The sequence below is a fragment of the Schistocerca americana genome, chromosome 1 (genome assembly GCF_021461395.2).
Source record: "Schistocerca americana isolate TAMUIC-IGC-003095 chromosome 1, iqSchAmer2.1, whole genome shotgun sequence".
Classification (NCBI taxonomy): Eukaryota; Metazoa; Arthropoda; class Insecta; order Orthoptera; family Acrididae; genus Schistocerca; species Schistocerca americana.
Genome location: NC_060119.1, coordinates 448825566 through 448845941, shown reverse-complemented (window position 1 = coordinate 448845941; position 20376 = coordinate 448825566). Strand labels below are relative to the sequence as shown.

The window sequence follows — 20376 nt, the reverse complement described above, 5'->3', positions numbered from 1 at the left end:
CAGTTTCCTTCCACACTGATTGTTCCACATGGTTCTCTTTAACTTCAGTCTACTCTTCATCATCACTAAATTGTGATCTGAGTCTGGATCTGCTTCTGGGTAAGCCTTACAATCCAGTCCTGATTTCGAATCTGACGAGAACAATGTTCTCACTGAACTGTTCAAATTGTCTCTCTCTCTCTGCGCCATACTTTCCTATTTATAATGAAACCTACTGCCATTATACCATTTTCTGCTGCTGTTGACATAAACCTATATACACCTGACTAGAAATCCTTATCTTATTTCCATTTCAATTCATTGACCCCCACTGTATATAGACTGAGCCTTTGCATTTCCCTTCTCAGATTTTCAAACTACCCTTCTGAAAATTCATGCTTCTATACATAGAATTTTGTCTCATCATTGGTTATTTCATCTTTTTCTCATGGTCAGTAGGAATTGTAGGTTATGCTGGACTTCTAGGATGTATAGGAGAGGAGTCACACAATTGGTGGAAGCCTTCTGTAACATATCACACGCCTAGCCCAAGCAACTGTCACCCATCCCTAGCTCATCAAACCACTTATTCTGAAAGCCAGCAACTTCTTTTCCTCTTTTGTGTGTGCCTATTGACGACTCAATGGTTCTGCTGTTTGGTGAGTGCTCTCCTTTACAAGAAGAACAGCAACAGTTCACACAGGAGAATGGCTTTCAAAATTAGATGAAAATGTAACACAGTATTTGACTGCAAAAGGATGTCCTGCCTGTCATGACCGAATTGTGAATTCACTGGGCCAAAAGATTCTACAAAAGTGAAAATAAAATGAGTTATAGCCAGAAACAGAAAAAGAAGAAACTTAACAATGTTATCACGAAAGGAGTTGCCTCTAACATTCACAAAGTATAGCTAGTTTATGTTGTTTTTTTTGTAAAGTTATGAGTCTCCAATACATAGCCCTCTTGATCAAAGCAGGTTTCAATGACTGGATGAATGGTAATACTAGTCTACCATGATGTGAAGACATTCTGATATGCAAGAGAAGTACAATTGCTTTGTTAGCACCGAGCAAAATGGGTGGGCACATTAATTCTGTCAAGCAGATGGGAGGGGGAAAATAATAAAAATTATAATCTGGTAAAAGGACTTGAGCATATAGTAGAAGTTACAAGCTTTTTAATAATAACTTTGCAAGGAAAAGCTGAAACTTTTGGTCCTCACTCTTTGCTCCTCTGCAAAATGACAGCACTTCCAGAACTACTTGTCAACTGGATCTTACTTATCAGAACACATATGCACGATACAGAGCAACAAAATAATACAGTTATAAAATAAGAGCACCTATTGCTAATACAGGACTGCATAGTTAAGTGCTACAATGCATGTGCAACCTAAAACCAGCCATGTAAATGGCATATCCTTCATAATCTATAACAATAATATCATGAAAAGGAGATATTAGTGCTCAGCACTTAGAAGAGGCACTGAGTCAGACAGGCACAATGAAGAGATTGTTAAACATTTCAGCTTTCAGACAGAAAAGTCCTCCTTCCTGAAAAGAAAAAACACACATTCGCTATTAAAGCTCTGACACACATTGCCACTATCCTTGGCCCAACTTAACTATCAGGGTACAACGGCTGGAGACAGTGGCCATACGTGTGTGTGTGTGTGTGTGTGTGTGTGTGTGTGTGTGTGTGTGTTTTCTGCTTGTGTGAATGTTGTGCCAAAGATGTTTGTGCTCACATGCGGTTCGTCTTCATCGACATGTCTTGGCTCAAACTCGTCTAGGGGTTTGAACCGCATGTGTCGCATTACATGCCCTAAATCAGACACTTGTGACCCCTCTGTTAAATTGTCTGGCTGACGGCAAGTTTGCAAGGTTGTATGAACCATACAATGTTGATCTAACATATAACAACAGTAATAATAATATCAGGAGCTAAATTAACGACCAATAAATGATGTAGGCCACACAGTTGTGAATTGGTTAGAATAATGTTTATTCAGAAAGCAAACTAATAGCGAAAGTGGTCGTATTTAGAATTACCCTTACACTCAAGCGCATATCGTTTTGAGACAGTTCGATCATTCACAATCTCATTGTGAAATACAAGTTATCAACACGAAAAGTTAAGAGTCCACACCAGGCGCGCAGCTGTTCACCGCTCAGAGATTAAGTCCCACGATTCCACACGATGTGAAATTTTCTAAGTCGTTTCACTTCCTACCTGCCTAAAGATCGACCATGCGCTTTCGCGTCTGCATCCGAACTGTGACTTTGGTGTCTCCAGCCAAACTGACTGCATTTGCGTCTGCACCACCACTCTCTCTGCCCATCCCCGGCCGTGTTTCCTGTGCGCCAAGTATCCTCGTTCAACTGACTAGGGCAGTTACCTTTCCTGAAGCTGTCCATCTGATTGGCTACAGCTTATTCTACATTATTTTACATTTTAACATATTTAAATAATCAAAGCTTGACTACTTTCACATTCTAAATAAAGTAACAATAATATCCATTACATAATTAACATTAAATTCTTTTCCATAAAACCAATACAATTTCCTTCTTAGCTTTGAATGCTACGGCCAGTAGCCTTGCACCAATGTGCTTTCTGATAAATAAATAAAGAACAAATGTAACTATTATGCACTAAACTTCAACAAATATTCTATTACCTAATGATTCAATAAGGTGTCATGCTGTCATTGTTCAATGTGTTATGTGTGGAGGAAATGATGATCTAATGCTTAAGAGTACATACTGATAATTTAAATTTACTATATCTTTTAAACAAATAAAGTTAAAGAGTTGATCTTAACAACGTTTGTCATTTTAATGATGCACTTCTATTTGAAATGTCGATCATTAAGACCAACCAAAGCGTTCAGATTTTAGCATTCAGGTCTTTGTTACAAAACTTGTTAATTTCACTTTAACAATAAATCCTAAACTGTTCTAGATATTATCAGTATTCAAGTTTTATTGGGGTCACCATGAAAATTAATGGAGGATGGCAGATTAAAATTACTGTGGCTTGATTCCCTGCTTTACTACAGAATTAAATATTTTTCATAAATGTTTCCCTTTATGCCCGATCTTAGGTCCGCCATATTTTACACTGCTATGTCTCCCTGGCCACAAACGGCTTCTACTGGGTTTCCCTATGACGTAGGTTCTCGTCTGTCTCACTTGCACACTACAGCGCTTAGGCTTCAATAGACAATAGATGCCTGTGAGTTTCCCCATCTAATGGCAAATCTGTGCCCTTGGTGGCACGCGGTCCTGGACGACAGGGTTCGTTTCACAATTTCTGTAGGATGACTCTTTTGGCCATATATTTAAATGAGAGCGCAATGTTCGTTAACTCTCTCCTCTCTCTCTCTCTCTCTCTCTCTCTCTCTCTCTCTCTCTCTCTCTCTGTGTGTGTGTGTGTGTGTGTGTGTGTGTGTGTGTGTGTGTGTTCTACTGCCAAAGGAGAATTTTTCTGTTCAAAAGCTGGAATGTTTAGCTGTCTCTTCATTGTGCCTGTCTGCGACTCATGCCTCCTCTACATGGTGAACAGCAATTTATCCTTTTCATAAAAATTTTTTTATTCCATTCTGGGCTTTTCATTGCTTGATATTCAATAACCATCTTGGCTTGGAAGGAAAACTTTTCCTCGCATAAATCTAATCAAGTGTTGAAAACTGACCAGTAGTTTATTATAGTGCGTACAGTTTTTCTTTCTCAATAGAAGCTTATGTTGAGGTGAGCTAAAACAAGTGTAACACATCTCCTTATGACACCATTACACTGCTTTGCAAGGACAGACTTCTGCATTCAGCACGGTCTCTGCACTTCTCTTTTCAAATGTATAAAATTATCTTTCTTATTGGTGGTTGCCAATCTGTATGATGTTTATGGCTAAAATTCCAGTTGCACAATGATTCAAATTCCATGTACTACTACATAGTCTCATTACGTGGACCCGTAGAATAGGTCTGCTTGGAGGAGGGGATGGGTATAACAATTCAATAGGATATACTACCTAAATTACTGAGATGTTGAAAACAATTCTTGGGCCAATGACTGCTTAATTTTACACTGTTAACCCCATCAACAAAATGAAATTTCCAGAATGAGATTCTCAATCTGGAGCGGAGTGTGCACTGATATGAAACTTCCTGGCAGATTAAAACTGTGTGCCCGAGCGAGACTCGAAAGGTCCCGAGTTCGAGTCTCAGTCGGGCACACAGTTTTAATCTGCCAGGAAGTTTCAAAATGAAATTTGATTTCATTTCTTTATCTCTTGTCAACCATTATTAGGTGTTTGTGTATGACTGAGATGAGCTACTGCATGTCTTTTGAAGCTTCTTGCATTAAATGACGGAGATCTGAGGTCTAGATGCGAGTACAGACTGTTCCCAAAACAGCAACTCCAAATGGTGCAAACTGTGGAATTTAACAGGAACAACTTCTGGGACATCAATAGAATCTCCCTAACAGAGAGGCACATTTATCGAATGAAAGTGGATATAAATTCTTTACTCTGACAGTACAATGTCCTGAGACATTGTATTTGCAGCTTGCCAAGCTATATGAGACTTTCACATTTGCTCCAATAAAAACTCCACTTGAAATGTGGAACTTCCTAATAGATTAAAATCATACACTGGACCAGGACTTGAATCTGAAATCTTGTCTTTTGCAGGTAATGCACTTACCAACAGATCTATGAGGCAAAACTCACAACCTTTCCTCACAAATTTACATCTGCCAGCACCTCTCTCCTAATTTCCAAACTTCACTGAAGATCTCATGCATGTCTAGCACAACTACCATTCCTGGAAGAAAGGTAAAGTTCTGAGTTTCAGCCTCAGCCCACGACACAATTTTAATCTGATCTGCCAGGAAGTTTCAAAATACCACAAACTCCTCTGCAGAGTTACAAGTATTCCTTTACGGATGTGTAAATATAACTCTTGTGAATCAATTGTTATTTGTAGGACAATTTTTGTGATTTTAAAACAATATATATTCATGATGAATTTTCACTCTGTAGTAGTGTGTGTATTGATTTGAAATTTTTGTGACAGATCAAAACTGTACCAAAGACTAGGACTTGATCCTGGGACCCAGATTCAACTCCGTCTGTCACCAATCTATGTCGATGTAGACTAGCATTTAGGAGCTAACTGAATAAGAAACATCAGCTTACAATCTTGAAAACCTTTCCTGTAGATAACAGATCAGAGGTACATTAGGAATTTCCATTCAGAAATTTGTAAAATTACAATTTTTAGTGAGCGGATTATAGTTCAATGGTTCGTTCAGCTCAACTGACTTAAGGTATCCACAGTTGCTGTGTGCCTCGCCTAGTAATTACTATTCTATTTTGTTATATCAAGCAAAAATGTGATCAATACATTAAGAGTATTTAGTATAAGTATGTTCCACATGTTAAAAACTTGAGTTTCTTCACATGGTTTAGCAACCGTATAAATGTGTGTTACTACTACAGAAGTCAAGTTTTTCCTTCCTCTTTACTTCTGTAAAGACGGCAGTCCTCTACCGGGTAGCAGTGTTTGAAAGCTACAGCAACCTTAAGACCACTGGTAACTGTCAAACTTGTTTGTAAGATTCAATGTTTCCTATTCATAGGTTTGTCAAACAAGTGCGCATATGTACCAACAAAGACTGTCAAATTTAAATACACTTTTGACGCACCTTTCACACTGTGCATTGTGAAGTATTTTGGTGCTATTAGGAACAGCTACCAATACAAACAAACCATTTCTTGCATTGACTTGAGCACTGTGTATAAATAAGAGAAAGGAAATGAGCTTCTGGTCCAGGGAATGGCTCAAATTGTGAGATAAATACATACATAAATGTGTGCTAAAGGAAACATTACACTTGAAATCTGGTGATAACATCAACTATCTCCAAATGGCCAGGCAAACTTATTCTACTTGTTAGAATTACTTTACACTTATGTTGAAACAGAAGACACAGTTGTGTGAAAATCTATTCTCTTCAACTGGTCCTCTACTGAAGATTCATAAAAAACAATAACATGGGAACAAACACATCCTCAATGGAAAAACCAGAGAGCTTCGATATTTTTATCTTATGGCACACCCACTTGTATGTTGTGTGTAGAATATTCATTTTCTTCTTAACATCTTCCTGCCTAATTTACAACTGGGAAAGACCCAACACCTCTACTATTTTGGCGATTGCCACTATTCTTTTGTTTTATCCTTATCTGTAATTTCCACAACTGTGGAAACCCACAACAGTGAGATAAACTGTAATAAAAAGTGTTTCTCATTAAAGTTGTATGGTGCAACATCAGCACAAACAACATCCACCATCTCGATAAATACACCATCAATCAAAATACCTATAAAACACAGTCTGTGTTTTACAAACAAAGCTTCACACTGTCAAGTAATTTAACAAACTAGTGAAGTTTGAGAAACTATTTGATTGTTTACAGGAGCCTTTAAAGCTTGCATGGAGTGTTAGGAAATTACTATCACTACTCTGAACCACATCAGAAATATAATGTTGATGTTTTCCAAAAAAAAACTGTGTCAGTAGTAAACAAGCATTAACTGTATTAGAAGCCTCAATTACTCCATAAGTATCTGTATTCAGTGAAGTATCACTGGATTACATTAACCGTTATTAGTTAGGTTCATTTTAAAATCTCAATATCTTATAGATGACGACGATGATGATACTACTACTACTACTACTACTACTACTACTAGTAGTAGTAGTGTTTGAAAGCTACAGCAGCCTTAAGACCACTGGTAACTGTCAAACTTGTTTGTAAGATTCAATGTTTCCTATTCATAGGTTTGTCAATGATTAAACAACTACATCAGTCTCAAACTACTACTACTACTACTACTACTACTACTACTACTAGTAGTAGTAGTAGTAGTAGTAGTTGATTAATCATTGATTTTTTTTTTCTCTCAGCATTACTTTATTCTTCACATTGTTTCTAAGGGGAAAATGGGGAAGTTCCTACTAAGGATGGTGTTATTAACATAGCTGCATACTGTGGTTTAAATTTTGCTACCTCTAGCCCCTGTATTTTTATCCTTCCTTATTCAACCAATAAAGGGCAATTCTTGAGCTAACCAAGATGATTCACTGAACCATTAATGGTTCTAGGTTCCTGAGCTGGTTGCTCACATTTTCACAGGTCATCTAGGATTTCTCATAACTGCAAGTGAAACATACGAGATTTAAGATTCAGAGGTAAATTCTGAGATGAACATAGAGAGCCTTTAAGTATTCATGAAACTGGTTCATTAAGTGTCAGATGTGATCAAGGGGCTGGGAGATGACAATTTTCAACTATCAACATGAAGCTACGTTATTCTAGGGTAAACTGAAACAAAAAGGATATGACATTAAAACATTTTCATTTGCGCCACTAACAACAACATACACTTTGAATATGATCGACAAGTCTGAGCAACAAAAGTGCCAATTGTAGATATGAGTATGGAAGGCATCTCTTCCATCTTTCCTGCATGCTTCACCAAAAGTTGCATTCTTGTCCTAGCCCTAGTCCTCAGATGGGAGAAATGTGTACACATCACAAAAAAACATTTGCAATACGCAAAAAAGTAGCAAAGTTTGTTAATCTTCCTATTTTTATATTCACATTTTCAGTGGAAAAGAAAAATCAACATTATTTTTGTGCATTTTACTTGCCGGAGACAACTGTATGAATTAAGTGCAGTGCTGGGCCCATAAACTCTGTTTGTGACAGGCTTTGTTTTGTAGTTGTTTATGTAAGAGCCATAAAAAAAGAGGATGGGGTTAATGACAAATGGTATTATTTATTAACTACACAGAAACATATTTCGGTCCAGTCCAGATATTCTGAATTTTTGTACATAAGGATGATTACATATAAAATTTTGTTATAATGTTTTTGATGGATGATTATGAAGTAAATGCTCACACATTCACAGAAATACATAAAATTGTGGTTTGCTTTCATCACAAAAAATTCAAAGCACTAATTAGGTTGATGATGCTCGCTGATGAAAGGTATGTACTGTGAAATACACAAGCCATCGACAACTGAACAATGGCCCAAGTGCAACTGTTGTTGCCATGACTGCTTTGTTGTTCAAGTTCAAAAAATAACATGCCACACAACAAGTTATTAATCTGAACTTGGATCATCCTGTCCTAATGCCAGAGATTCAAAAGAATTAGGTTCTGCAAGTGACCACGCCCTCCTTTTTCCGGAGAGGGGGGCTGAAAGATGAGATAAAAATTTAAAAAATAAAAATTTGCAAAATGAATGGTGTGGGGTGGTCCACCACCAGATCAATGACAGGCAGCGTGCGGCCTGTGGGTGCCTCTCTACTACACATTCCCAAGTCAAAGTAAAAGCTTCTCATTGGTAGTTACAGAAAAAGGGGATATGTGTGTGTGGGCGTGTGCACGTGTGTGAGAAGCACAGGTGAAGCATTAACTCACTGGTCATTACATAGGCTGGTTTGTAGTACAGGTAATTTATAGAGGTAAAAATACATATTTTTAAATGTAAATAATGGTGATGACATAAGTTTTTTGCTTTCAAAATAAAAAATTCAACAACAGACCAAAACTCTTGGTCTAGCGAAACAATGAGTTCCATGTTCTGTAACTGAAAATAAAAATTAGTAACAACATGTGTAATAAAATTATGAAATATTTTCTGTAGAACACTATTTATGAAACTTCCTGGCAGATTAAAACTGTGTGCCCGACAGAGACACGAACTTGCGAGGAGAGCTTCTGTAAAGTTCGGAAGGTAGGAGACGAGATACTGGCAGCAGTAAAGCTGTGAGGACCGGGTGTGAGTCGTGCTTCGGTAGCTCAGATGGTAGAGCACTTGCCTGCGAAAGGCAAAGGTCCTGAGTTCGAGTCTTGGTCGGGCACACAGTTTTAATCTGCCAGGAAATTTCATATCAGCGCACACTCCGCTGCAGAGTGAAAATCTCATTCTGGAACACTATTTATATCTCAAAGAAATTTTCCTATTAGTAAATTTCTGGTGTACTGCAACATTCATATATTACAAAAGTTGCCACAAAAATCTGCCGTCCCTTACATACCCAAGCAGCTCCGACTCTGGCGTGAAAAGCATGAAAAATAAAAATTGAAGTTTGGGGAATACAGTTATGTAAGGGAATGTTGAAAAGGAAAGAATATTGTGCCCTCCAGTATGGACCTAAAATGCAATCATATCTATTCTTATGCATACATGTTGCAGTTCATTTTCCTACTTCATGGTGTAATATGACTTTGCAGTATTTACACTTGCTGATCCTTTCTTTATTATAGATTTGACACTTCTATCTGTGGGCAGTGTGCTGTAACATCACCTGACTCTAAGGGGACATATGTTGCACATGCCATCTGAATGAACTGTATAAACTTTGTTACATATTTTGCCCTCTTAAGTATCCTGCTGTGGATGAGAAGACAAGAAGCCAGGAAGTTAGTCGCCTAAATGCCTGTGGGTATCAACTTAAAGCCACATGGTACACCAGCCATTATTAAAATGTAGATTCAATCCAATTATAACTTACATTTCTGGTTCTGAAATTAGCGTTTCACATGTCATGACACAAGAATGTCCCAAGTTTAAGTTTGACAGCTTTTATTTCTTGTATGCCACATGCAATAGGCCCTCATGTATGATACAAGTATTTATTTGTATATAAAGAAAACAGAATATATCTCACCAAAGAGAAAAGCAATATCATAACAATATTTCTGGAACAAATAGCCTATTACCAATTGAGCATCATAATCATAGTCATACCTTTTCTTTTGAGTTTCGAGACTTTGGCACATTGCAACACCTGCAAGGAGACAGCCTCTTGATCGTAAATTTGAAAGCATCACCTCCCCAAATTTGTCAGACATATTCACCTGCAGAATTACAATTATACTAAAATAATGTATATGGGCAACAGAAAAAAATGGAAGTGCCATTTGGACTACTGTTGATACAATAAACTGATATTTTGTACTACTTGTTTGGTCTGCACAGTAGTAAAAACTACTTTTTTTTAACTCACCAACGAACTGTTAGCTAAATTCAACAAATGCAAACAAATACACATTGAGATTTTGTAAAACATTTTCCTAAACAATTCTTAGTCATTCAGATGTAATAGTGGACAACATAATATGAAATTTATTACAAATGCTGAAGACACAGAAGTAACTAAAATTTAGTGACATATCTCAAAAAGTCCTTTGACTTCAGCATGAGGATAAACAATAAACCAAATGCTATTGTGTCAAACACTCATGTGCGCCAGACTGTGGTGATTAACAAAGGTTCAATGTCAGAGGGATAGGTTGTAGGGGCAATTAACAAAGCCCCAACAGATAAAATTTGGAGGAAATTAAGTCAAGAGCAAAATACACAAGAAAAGGTGTAAAAAAAATTATAGTAAATTGAATGATATACATGAAAAAATATAAAAATACTTAAAGAAGTGTATCTGTGGATGGACTGACACCAAAAAGAGAAGGCAGTGTAGTGGAAAATTTGAGCTAAGTATAGGAACAAGGGTGAAATGACAGACTGACTGCTGGATTTTGAGTTTCTACTCTGGAGAGGAGGAGGAGGAGGAGGAGGAGGAGAAGAAAGATATCTACAATTCTGTATTTTTATATAAAAACAAAGATGAGGTGACTTACCGAACAAAAGCGCTGGCAAGTCGATAGACACACAAACAAACACAAACACACACACAAAATTCAAGCTTTCGCAACAAACTGTTGCCTCATCAGGAAAGAGGGAAGGAGAGGGGAAGACGAAAGGAAGTGGGTTTTAAGGGAGAGGGTAAGGAGTCATTCCAATCCCGGGAGCGGAAAGACTTACCTTAGGGGGAAAAAAGGACAGGTATACACTCGCACACACGCACATATCCATCCACACATACAGACACAAGCAGACATATTCTGTATTTTTAAGTATTCCATTGAATTTGCATAACTGATTAAAAGGAAAATTCCACACAGAAATGTGAATAATGTAAAAGCAGACAAATGAGCTGACCAGTACTTACCTAATTACAGTCACTCTCTCTCTCTCTCTCTCTCTCTCTCTCTCTCTCTCTCTCTCTCTCTCTCTCTCTCTTCCCCCCCCCCCCTCACACACACACACACACACACACACACACACACACACAAACACAAACACACACACACACACACACACACACACACACACACACACACACACACACACCTACCTTTTCAGAAATTTGTTCCTTCGTCAGGGAGGAGAGAGAATGGAGGAAAAACAGAGAAAGTGGATGCAGGTCTCACAACCTACATTACGAGGTAACAAGGAGAAGGTAAATAAATCTGTCCTTTGAAGCACGTTTCACAAGATTATTTGTCACTTCTGTAATTCTGACAATGATCTGTGTGCATTAAAAGACCAAGCTGCACTGTGGTGCACTGTCCACCCACAGATGTGTGTCAACCTGTAACTGCCTGAGTTGTCAAAGAAAGCCAAGAAGACACCACCTAAAACAAATATGTGACATCAACAGCCATATACAAATGAACTAATGTAAGAAGCATAAATTGGGCCAATAATCCAAAAATATTAATATTGCTTGGGGAGACAGAGGGACTGTATGGAAAACGTGTAAGGGCTTCCCAAAGAAACTTCTGCAGTGAAGGCAAAACAAACTTTACAACAAGTAGACCTGGCCACTCGTTGACAATGTTGTTTCGAGTATGTTTCTTTGGGAAGCCCTCACATATCCTCCATAGTCCCAATTGCTCCCCATGTGACTTTAATATTTTTGGAGCCCCAAAGAAAGACATTTGCGGTCGTCGATTTGCTTTGGATGAAGAGATGCATGCCTGGGTGCAATCAGGGTTCCATATGCGACTCCAAAAATTTTACCACGAAAGTATTGATCATCTTGTCTCACAATGGGCTAAATGTATCAACAGTAATGGTTGTTGTAACTGCGACCAGGACGGTCGTGGGGTAGCAATGACGGAAAGCGCGGCGGGACCCGCGGAGAGGCCCGCAAACAACACCACAACGGAAGAGGACGGACACGACCAACGAAGGACAGAATGAATACAACAAGACCGAACAACAGAGTCACAAGGAAACAAACACGTCCACTCATACACAAACCAGGAAGTAAGCAGTCTAGCGCAAAGCGAGGTGTACACCGACGTAAGCGAGATTCGACTGACTGGCTGAGCGAGAGGCCGGCGTTTAAGTACGCTATCAGAGGCGCCGCTATTGGCCGCTGAGACCAAGTGTTCAACTGTGGCGCCCTCACACTAAAAGCGGGCCAGGAGGCGCGTGCCGCCACAGCTTACGGCGTGATGGTGCAGAGACCTCTATGGGTCTTCAACGTCCGTGACGTCTGGCGTGGATTCAAATTCCGCAGCGCATGGTACCAGAATGGTGATTATTTTTAAAATAATAAACAGATTACTTGCTTTTTAACATGTCTATTTTTCATTTGGCTGCCCCCTTACATATCCACTTATCACCCAGAATATTATGATCACTGGCCTACTACCACATCTGTCCAGGCAGTAGCAGCATAACCTGGTGAGGAATGCCTGCTAGTCAGACACATGCACATTGAACGCAGTATCAGTAAGCATGATGTCTGTACGTACAATGGGGAGGAACGTGATCTATGTGAGTGTGATCGATGGTAGATTGTGATGGTCCGGGGGCTTGGCATGAGCATTTCGGAAATTCCACGACTTGTCAGGCATCTGAGGAGTGCTGTGGCGAGCGTCTTCAACACTTTGCAAAACCAAGATGGGACCACGTCCAGATGTGGATTTGCGCAGCCACCCTTCATTACAAATGCCTAATGTCACAGGTTGGGTAGACTAGTAAAACAGGACAGACAGCAAACTGTGGTGTAACCAACATCAGACTTTAACCCTTTTAGTGCCAAATACGATCTGATCGTGATCCAAATTTTCGGCGAAAAATGCCAGTAACGATCTGATCGTGATGCCTTTCTCATTTGCTAGGAAATACTAACAACTTTGCCTTCAAGCGCGGAAAAAATGAATGAGAAAGGCATCACGATCAGATCGTTACTGGCATTTTTCGCCGAAAATCTGGGCCACGATCAGATCGTATTTGGCACTAAAAAGGTTAATGCCGGCGAGAGTACAAGTGTGTCTGAACACACAGTGCACTGCAGCCGATGGTCCATGCATGTGGCAACGTTAACACCATGACATCAGCAACTATGACTGAAATGGGTATGTGACCATCGGCAATGGATGCTGGCGCAGTGGTTGCGTGGCCTGATTAATCCTGATACCTTTTTCTTCAAGCTGATGGGAGGGTGCAAATGCGTCCTCTTCCAGGGCAACAGCTCCTTGACACCTGTACTGTAGCACAGAGACAAGCTGGCAGCAGCTCCATTATGCTCTGGGGAACATTCACATGGGAATACAGGAGTCCAGTCAAGCTCGTGCAAGGAGTATTGTAGACTGGTTGCATACCACATACACTCATTCATGACAAGCATGTTTCTCGATGGCAGTAGCATTTTTCAACAAGACAATGCACCATGTCACAAACCAGGAGTGGCGAGTTTCCATTGATGTGCTGGCAGCCAACACGCCAGATCTGAACACATCTGGGCTGTGATTGAACGCGGTGTCAGAGCTCATCGCCAGCTTCCCCAAAATTTACGGGTATCAGGTGACTTGTGTGTGCAGATGTGGTGCCAACTCCCTCCAGTGACTTACCAAGGCCTCATTGACTCCATGCCATGACGTGCTACCATGCCATACCTCAGACAGGAATGCAACTGTCACATGGAACGTAAACCGCATCAATCCAGAGGGGGCAGGGAAGGAAGAGGAATAGCAGGGCACAGGTGGGGGGAGGGTGGGGGGTTGGAAACTGGGTGGAGAGGGTGTGGGGAAAGTAGGTTACCATAGGTTGAGACTGAGAATTTTGGGAGCAGAGAATGTGTTGTGCTGATGGGAAGGATCCTGATGGCTCTGATGGTGAAGCAGCTATTGATATCACGGATGTTATGTTCAGCTGCATATTAAACCATAAGGCAGTTTACTTTGCTCTTGGCCACAGTTTGGCAGTGGCCATTCATCCATCTCATGGAAAGCTGGTTTGCATTCACACCAATATAAAAATTTGTGCAGTGATTGCAGCATAGCTGGTATATGACATGACTGCTTTCGCAAGTGGCCTGGCCTCTGATGGGCCTGGACAAGCCGGTGACAGGACTGGAATAGGAAGTGCTGGGTGGTGGGTTCAAAGGAAGGGACCAGAGGAAGGATGGTGAGGCCAAGTACAGTGAGTAGCATCTATCTTTTCCTTATACTGTTTTCATTGTTTTTTTTTTCCTTGCATCCCACAACCTTGTGATGTGTTCCTTTGCTACTATTCTCTATACCATCACTCTTCTCATTGTCCATTCCTTTTATTCGTTCCTGTGTTTATTCACTGCCTTCCAAAATGCACACGCTTCTGAGCTACACTGTATCAGCAATCTCATCCATGCACAACACACAGCTGTGTGACTGCATGGATTGTTGTTGAAACATTTTATGCCTCAAATTCTCCCCTTCGATAATGATAATCATTCCTATTGATCCCACTTCCTCTCTCATTCTTGCATATTTTCCACACTTACCTGTGCCACATGAACTTGTGATGCTCATCCTAACTGATCCTCCTTCCCCTCTCTTCCCTTATCCCAACACATGCATACTTCCATTCTTTCCCTTTCCCTTTTTCTTTTCCTTTTCTCTCATGTCTGTATGTTCTTAATTAACATACTTTTATTTAGTTTCACGCATTTTGCACATTTTATGTATTCTTTCGTATCTGTGTGTGTTTTTGCATGTCTTTACCTACTCATTACATCTCTATTCTGTAATCTAGCTCCCCTCACAAGATTTTCGATTGCCCATTTCTGTGTCATTCCCATTTCCCCAACCCCATCTCTGCCACAATGGACCCCTGCTCCAGCTTTCTGCTCTAGTTCAGAAAAATATCCCTTTCCCTGGCTAAATCCAAGTCTCAAATACAGTTTCTTAAATGCTCCCTAAACCACAGAATTCCCCCACCCCCAAACAGCCTAACCAAAAACATTTCTTTCTCTGGATCCTGCCCCTCTTTTAACAATGCTCTTCACCTTTTCAGATTCCGTCAGTCTCTGGCCCTCACACACCTGGTACTGCAAAAACTCATCTCCACGGCACAAGCAACCCAAACCAGCTCTGTTCACTCTGCAAGATACTGCTACTGTTCAATTCCTGCTACACACCTCACATCTCTGACATTGAATCCCTTGCTCTCCAGAACCTGGAGCGATTCAGCAGGTTATCCAACCTGCTGAAATCCTGCACCCCATCAGGGCATCACTATCCAACCCCGATCCAATCCACCACAGCATTCCTTGCCCTGCTGATCTTTTCAACATGCCACTTCTCCAACACTCCCTACCAATATCCACCAAATCCAGAGCTAAAACATTCCCATAACACAGCTGTTAACCTCTCCCCCAAAATCCTCAGCCCTCAGAAGTTTCAGTTCTATCCAAAGGCCTCACCTTTAGCCATACGCCCAAATTTAACCATGTTGCAGTTGTCAAAGACCTACTCTCCTCCTCCTATCCCTGCAGTGGAAACACTCATTTGCCACCAGTCCCACCAACAAAAGCCAACCTAATCCCAACATTCAACCCTACCTCTCACAGTTCATACCTCCATCCAACCGTGATCCTTCCCACATTCCACCGAACCATTTGCTAGTCACCTTCAGGAATTCCTTACCTCCAACCTTTTATCCAACCATTCTGGATGTCCCATTGTAGCTGGTTATTGTGCCCCCACTGAAAGAATTTTGGCCCTCACTGACCAACACTATCAACCAACTGGTAATATGTCCTCTAATGTCGAAGATACCAACCACTTCCATCATCCCTTTACCTCTAGGATCATTAGTTGTCACTGTTGACATCACTTCTGTAAACACAAACAACCCTCATAATCATGGTCTTACTGCTACTGAACACTACCTTTCCCAATGTCATTCAGACTACGAACCCCCTATCTCTTTCCTCAAATACCTTACTAATTTCATCCTACCTCACAACTACTTCTCTTCAGAAAAGAAGGTGTACAAATGAACTCAGGGCACAGCCATGGGTATCTACATAGCACCATCCTATACCAACCTGTTTGTGGGCCACCTAGACGATACCTTTGTAGCCTCTCAAAATGCCAAACCTCTAGTCTGGTTCAGGTCCAATAATATCTTCATGTGCAGCGACAAGAATTCCCTTGCCCAGTATGCAGAGGGTCTCACTACGGCCTTCACAGATAGGCACTATCCTTCAATCCCCCAGACCGAGTCAGCAAACAGATCTGTACCATTTCCCCACAAACCCTCTATCCTCCCACCACAAGAACCGGCCAAAAAGAAGTGCCCTTTTCATCACCCAATACCACCCCGGAATGGAATAACTGAACTGTACACTTCATCAGGGCTTTGATTACCTATCACCATCCCCTGAAAAGAGGGACATCCTACCCAAGATCCTTCCCACCCCTCCTAAAGCAGAGCTTCGTCACCCACCCAAACTCCTCAACATCCCAGTCCACTCCTATGCCACTCCCAATCTCAGCCCCTTGCCACAAGGATCATATCCCTGTGGAGGATCCTGCTCAGTCGACCCACCCAGTACTTCCCATTCCAGTCTTGTCACTACTGGTTTATCCTATTCCATCAGAGACCAGGCCACCTGTGAAAACAGCCATGTTATTTATCAGCTCTGCTGCAATCATTGCTTTTTATATTGGTATGACTACCAACCAGCTTTCTAGCAGATGGACAAATGGCCACTAACAAAACAGTGGCGAAGAGCAAAGTAGACCACCCTTTGGAACAACACGCAGCTGAATATAACATGTTTGATTTCAAGGGCTGCTTCAGTACCTGAGCCATCTGGATCCTCCTCTCCACCACCTGCATTTCTGAAATGTGCAGATATGAGTTAACCTTGCAACACATTCTCCACTCCCAAAAATACCTCTGCCTCGATCCATGGTAACCTACTGTCCCCACACTCTCCACCCAACAGTTTCCACCCCTCCCGACCTATTATCTCCAGCCTATTCTCATCCCCTCACCCTCTTTGTGTAACACCCTCTGTAACCCCATACACAAAATTTCTCCTTTTTCATCCCCCCCTCCCCACACACACACAGGATTAATGAATATTTTAGTTGTTAACTTCTTATATAAAATCCACAACAGATCAAATAGTAATTAACACTTAGCAACAACATTAAAAAGCAGAAATAGCGAAGACTAGACTCTGAAACCCCTATGTTCGAACCCTAAGTTTCCATATTGAAAGTCACAAACTGACAAGCACATATCAAGACTAAACTTAAAGTGCCCAAAAAATCGAAATATTTAGAAATTATTTAAAAAAGATATGGTGTTGGAAAGATATCTGAGAAATTCAGTACCTTTCAAATACAATTAAATGTTATTTTGATGTAGTTTTTCCACTTATGATTACGAAGCAAAACCACTCAAACAACTGGATAACTTCAGGTATGGTGTAAGATAATTGTTCACAGAAACAATTCCTGTACAGAATTTGCACAGAAACAATTCCTGTACAGAATTACTAAAATGTGTAAACACCTGAATTTGATAAGAACTGTAAAACAAACTATAAAACAACATTCAGCAAGGTAACGAAAAGTACCACAATGCTGGGAAATGACAGATAAATAAGAGACACACCGAATAAAATGAAAGCTGCTTGGAATATCGTAAAGAACGAACGGAGGACTAACAAAATTAAAACTGATTACATACAACTATATGAAAATTCGCAAACCATCATCAAACTACAGGATGTACCTATTGTGAACAACAAACATTTTGTAAATTCAGTGGAAAACCTTATTAAAAAAGTATCACTAATAAACATCACACACACCCTACCTCAAAAATTAGGCAGCCACATAACACAATATTTCTCATTCCAACAAATAGAGAAGAGGTACAGCAATAAACCAAACTACTAAAATCAAAACACTCATCACAAATAAATAATATACCAAATTTTGTTGTTAAAAATGTTCAGACAATCTCTGAACCACTGCCTTATCTTGTAAATCTGTCCATATCAACTGGCAGCTTCCCAACATGTAAAAAAATTTCTACAGTGAAACCACATCACAAAAAAGGAAGCCATTAAGAGGTATTAAATTGTAAACCTATGTTTCTATTGTCTGAATTTTCAAATATTCCTCAAAAGTATTGTTATGAAAGACTAATTTCTTAAATAAATTTCAGTACTAACAGCATCATAGTATGCCTTCAGAAGAAATCAGTCAACAGAAACAGCAATCTTTTCTTTGCTACATGAAATACTTAAAGACACCAGATTCACAGCAACTTACCTTGAGCATGCTGCTAGACTTATCACAGGCATGGACACCATCAGTCACAATAAATTGCTTAATACAATTGAGAATTGGGGTATTAGGGGAGCAGCTTGTAAATGGTTTTACTCATACCTTCAGAAAACAGTTCACGAAGATAACACATGAAGTAAATGACACAATCCATACCAATCTATATCTAAGAGGTCAGCACATCTAACTGCCATGTGGGGGACCGATTTCTGGTACTGCCAGGAAATTTTCCTTGGTGGGATGGCTGAAACGGGGTGCATTCATGCTCGTGAAGCCAACTGAGGAGCTACTTGAATGCGCAGTGGTGCTTCCAACATCAATGCCTGGGAGAGCGGTGTGCTGACCACATGCCCTCCATACCACATCCTGACAGATGACAAGGTGATCAGTCAGGCCTGACAGGCTCATCTAGGCCCAGAATGTGAAACTATTACTTATGAAATGCCTACCAGTTGGTTTATTACAAGTCGAATATGGACATCTTCAAGGTCCCAAAATGGGTCTATTCTTGTTTTTATATGTAAATTATTTGGATACAGAAGCTTTCGATATGTGGTGCTACAGAAGCATGCTGAAGATTAGTTGGGTAGATCACATAACTAATGAGGAGGTATTGAATAGAATTGGGGAGAAGAGGAGTTTGTGGCACAGCCTGACTAGAAGAAGGGATCGGTTGGTAGGACATGTTCTGAGGCATCAAGGGATCACCAATTTAGTATTGGAAGGCAGCGTGGAGGGTAAAAATCGTAGAGGGAGACCAAGAGATGAATACACTAAGCAGATTCAGAAGGATGTAGGCTGCAGTAGGTACTGGGAGATGAAGAAGCTTGCACAGGATAGAGTAGCATGGAGAGCTGCATCAAACCAGTCTCAGGACTGAAGACCACAACAACAACATTTGGATATAAACAGTAACAGCAAACAACACCAATTTCCAGATGATAACTCCATCTCAAATACAGGAAGTATCAATGAAACCTTTGGGAAAAAAAGGCTGTCACAAGGAGTACAGTAAACTACTTTGATGCAAACAATTTTATTATAAACCTTGGGGGCGGGGGTCAGATGCAATGGGCATATTCACCACCCAGAATACAACACCAGCTAATCTTCATGTTGAAATTAATGGGCAAACAATTCAAAAACCAGAATGTATAAAATTTCTTGGTACATGGTTACAACATGAAATGGCATACTCATGTAGTCTACATAAATGGGAAACTAAGTAAAACATGTTTAACACAAGGATGATTCAAATATAAAAGGTAATTCCAATTAAACATTTCTTGATTTATCACTTACACAACTGAAACCTTCAGTTTTTCTGTGCATAACTACCTGCATGCTCTACACACTTCTGCCAGCTATTTGGAAGCTTGGACTTTCCTTGTTCATAAAATGTTTGAGGGTGCACACCAACCAATTGTGCACATGCCCCTCAATGTCTTCATTCTTTTCGAATGTTCCTCTTCGTGTGATTCTTCCATGAATGCAAACAAAAAATAGTCAGGAGGGGGAGAGGGACCAAATCTGGACTGTAGGGAGGGTTTCCTAGCGCATGTCCTCCAATTCAACCCTTGTCAAATTCACTATGTGAGGCTTGGCATTGTCATGGAAAAGGATGACATCTATGATTCTGTCAACATAGAGATCATTAAATACGAAGTTCAAGCTCAGTATGTTTGAAGGATGGGGAAGGAAATTGGCCATGTCCTTTCAAAGGAACTGTTAAGATGCTTAATCAAGCAACGCAAAGTACAAGTGCGTGTGCAGCCAGCCTAGAGAGGTTGCCCTGCAACCTGGTTGACGGCACAGCAAGCGCTGTGCCATGTGAACAACAGCCTCACTTATGTATACTGTCTTATTGTATGCTCACCTA

The 20376-nt window shown here is 40.2% G+C and overlaps 1 protein-coding gene across 4 annotated transcripts in view; it reads right to left on the bottom strand.

Moving 5' to 3' along the window:
• Positions 1 to 20376, bottom strand: part of LOC124603038 (leucine carboxyl methyltransferase 1) — a 66506-nt gene that overhangs the window by 24756 nt on the left and 21374 nt on the right. For 3 of the 4 annotated variants that reach the window (XM_047136365.1, XM_047136367.1, XM_047136368.1), the window contains exon 4: positions 9817 to 9926. In XM_047136365.1, the coding sequence (XP_046992321.1) occupies positions 9817 to 9926 (110 nt within the window). Of the gene's footprint in view, positions 1 to 7989; positions 8259 to 9816; positions 9927 to 20376 lie in introns of those variants that run through there. The other variant, XM_047136366.1, reaches the window with a different exon arrangement.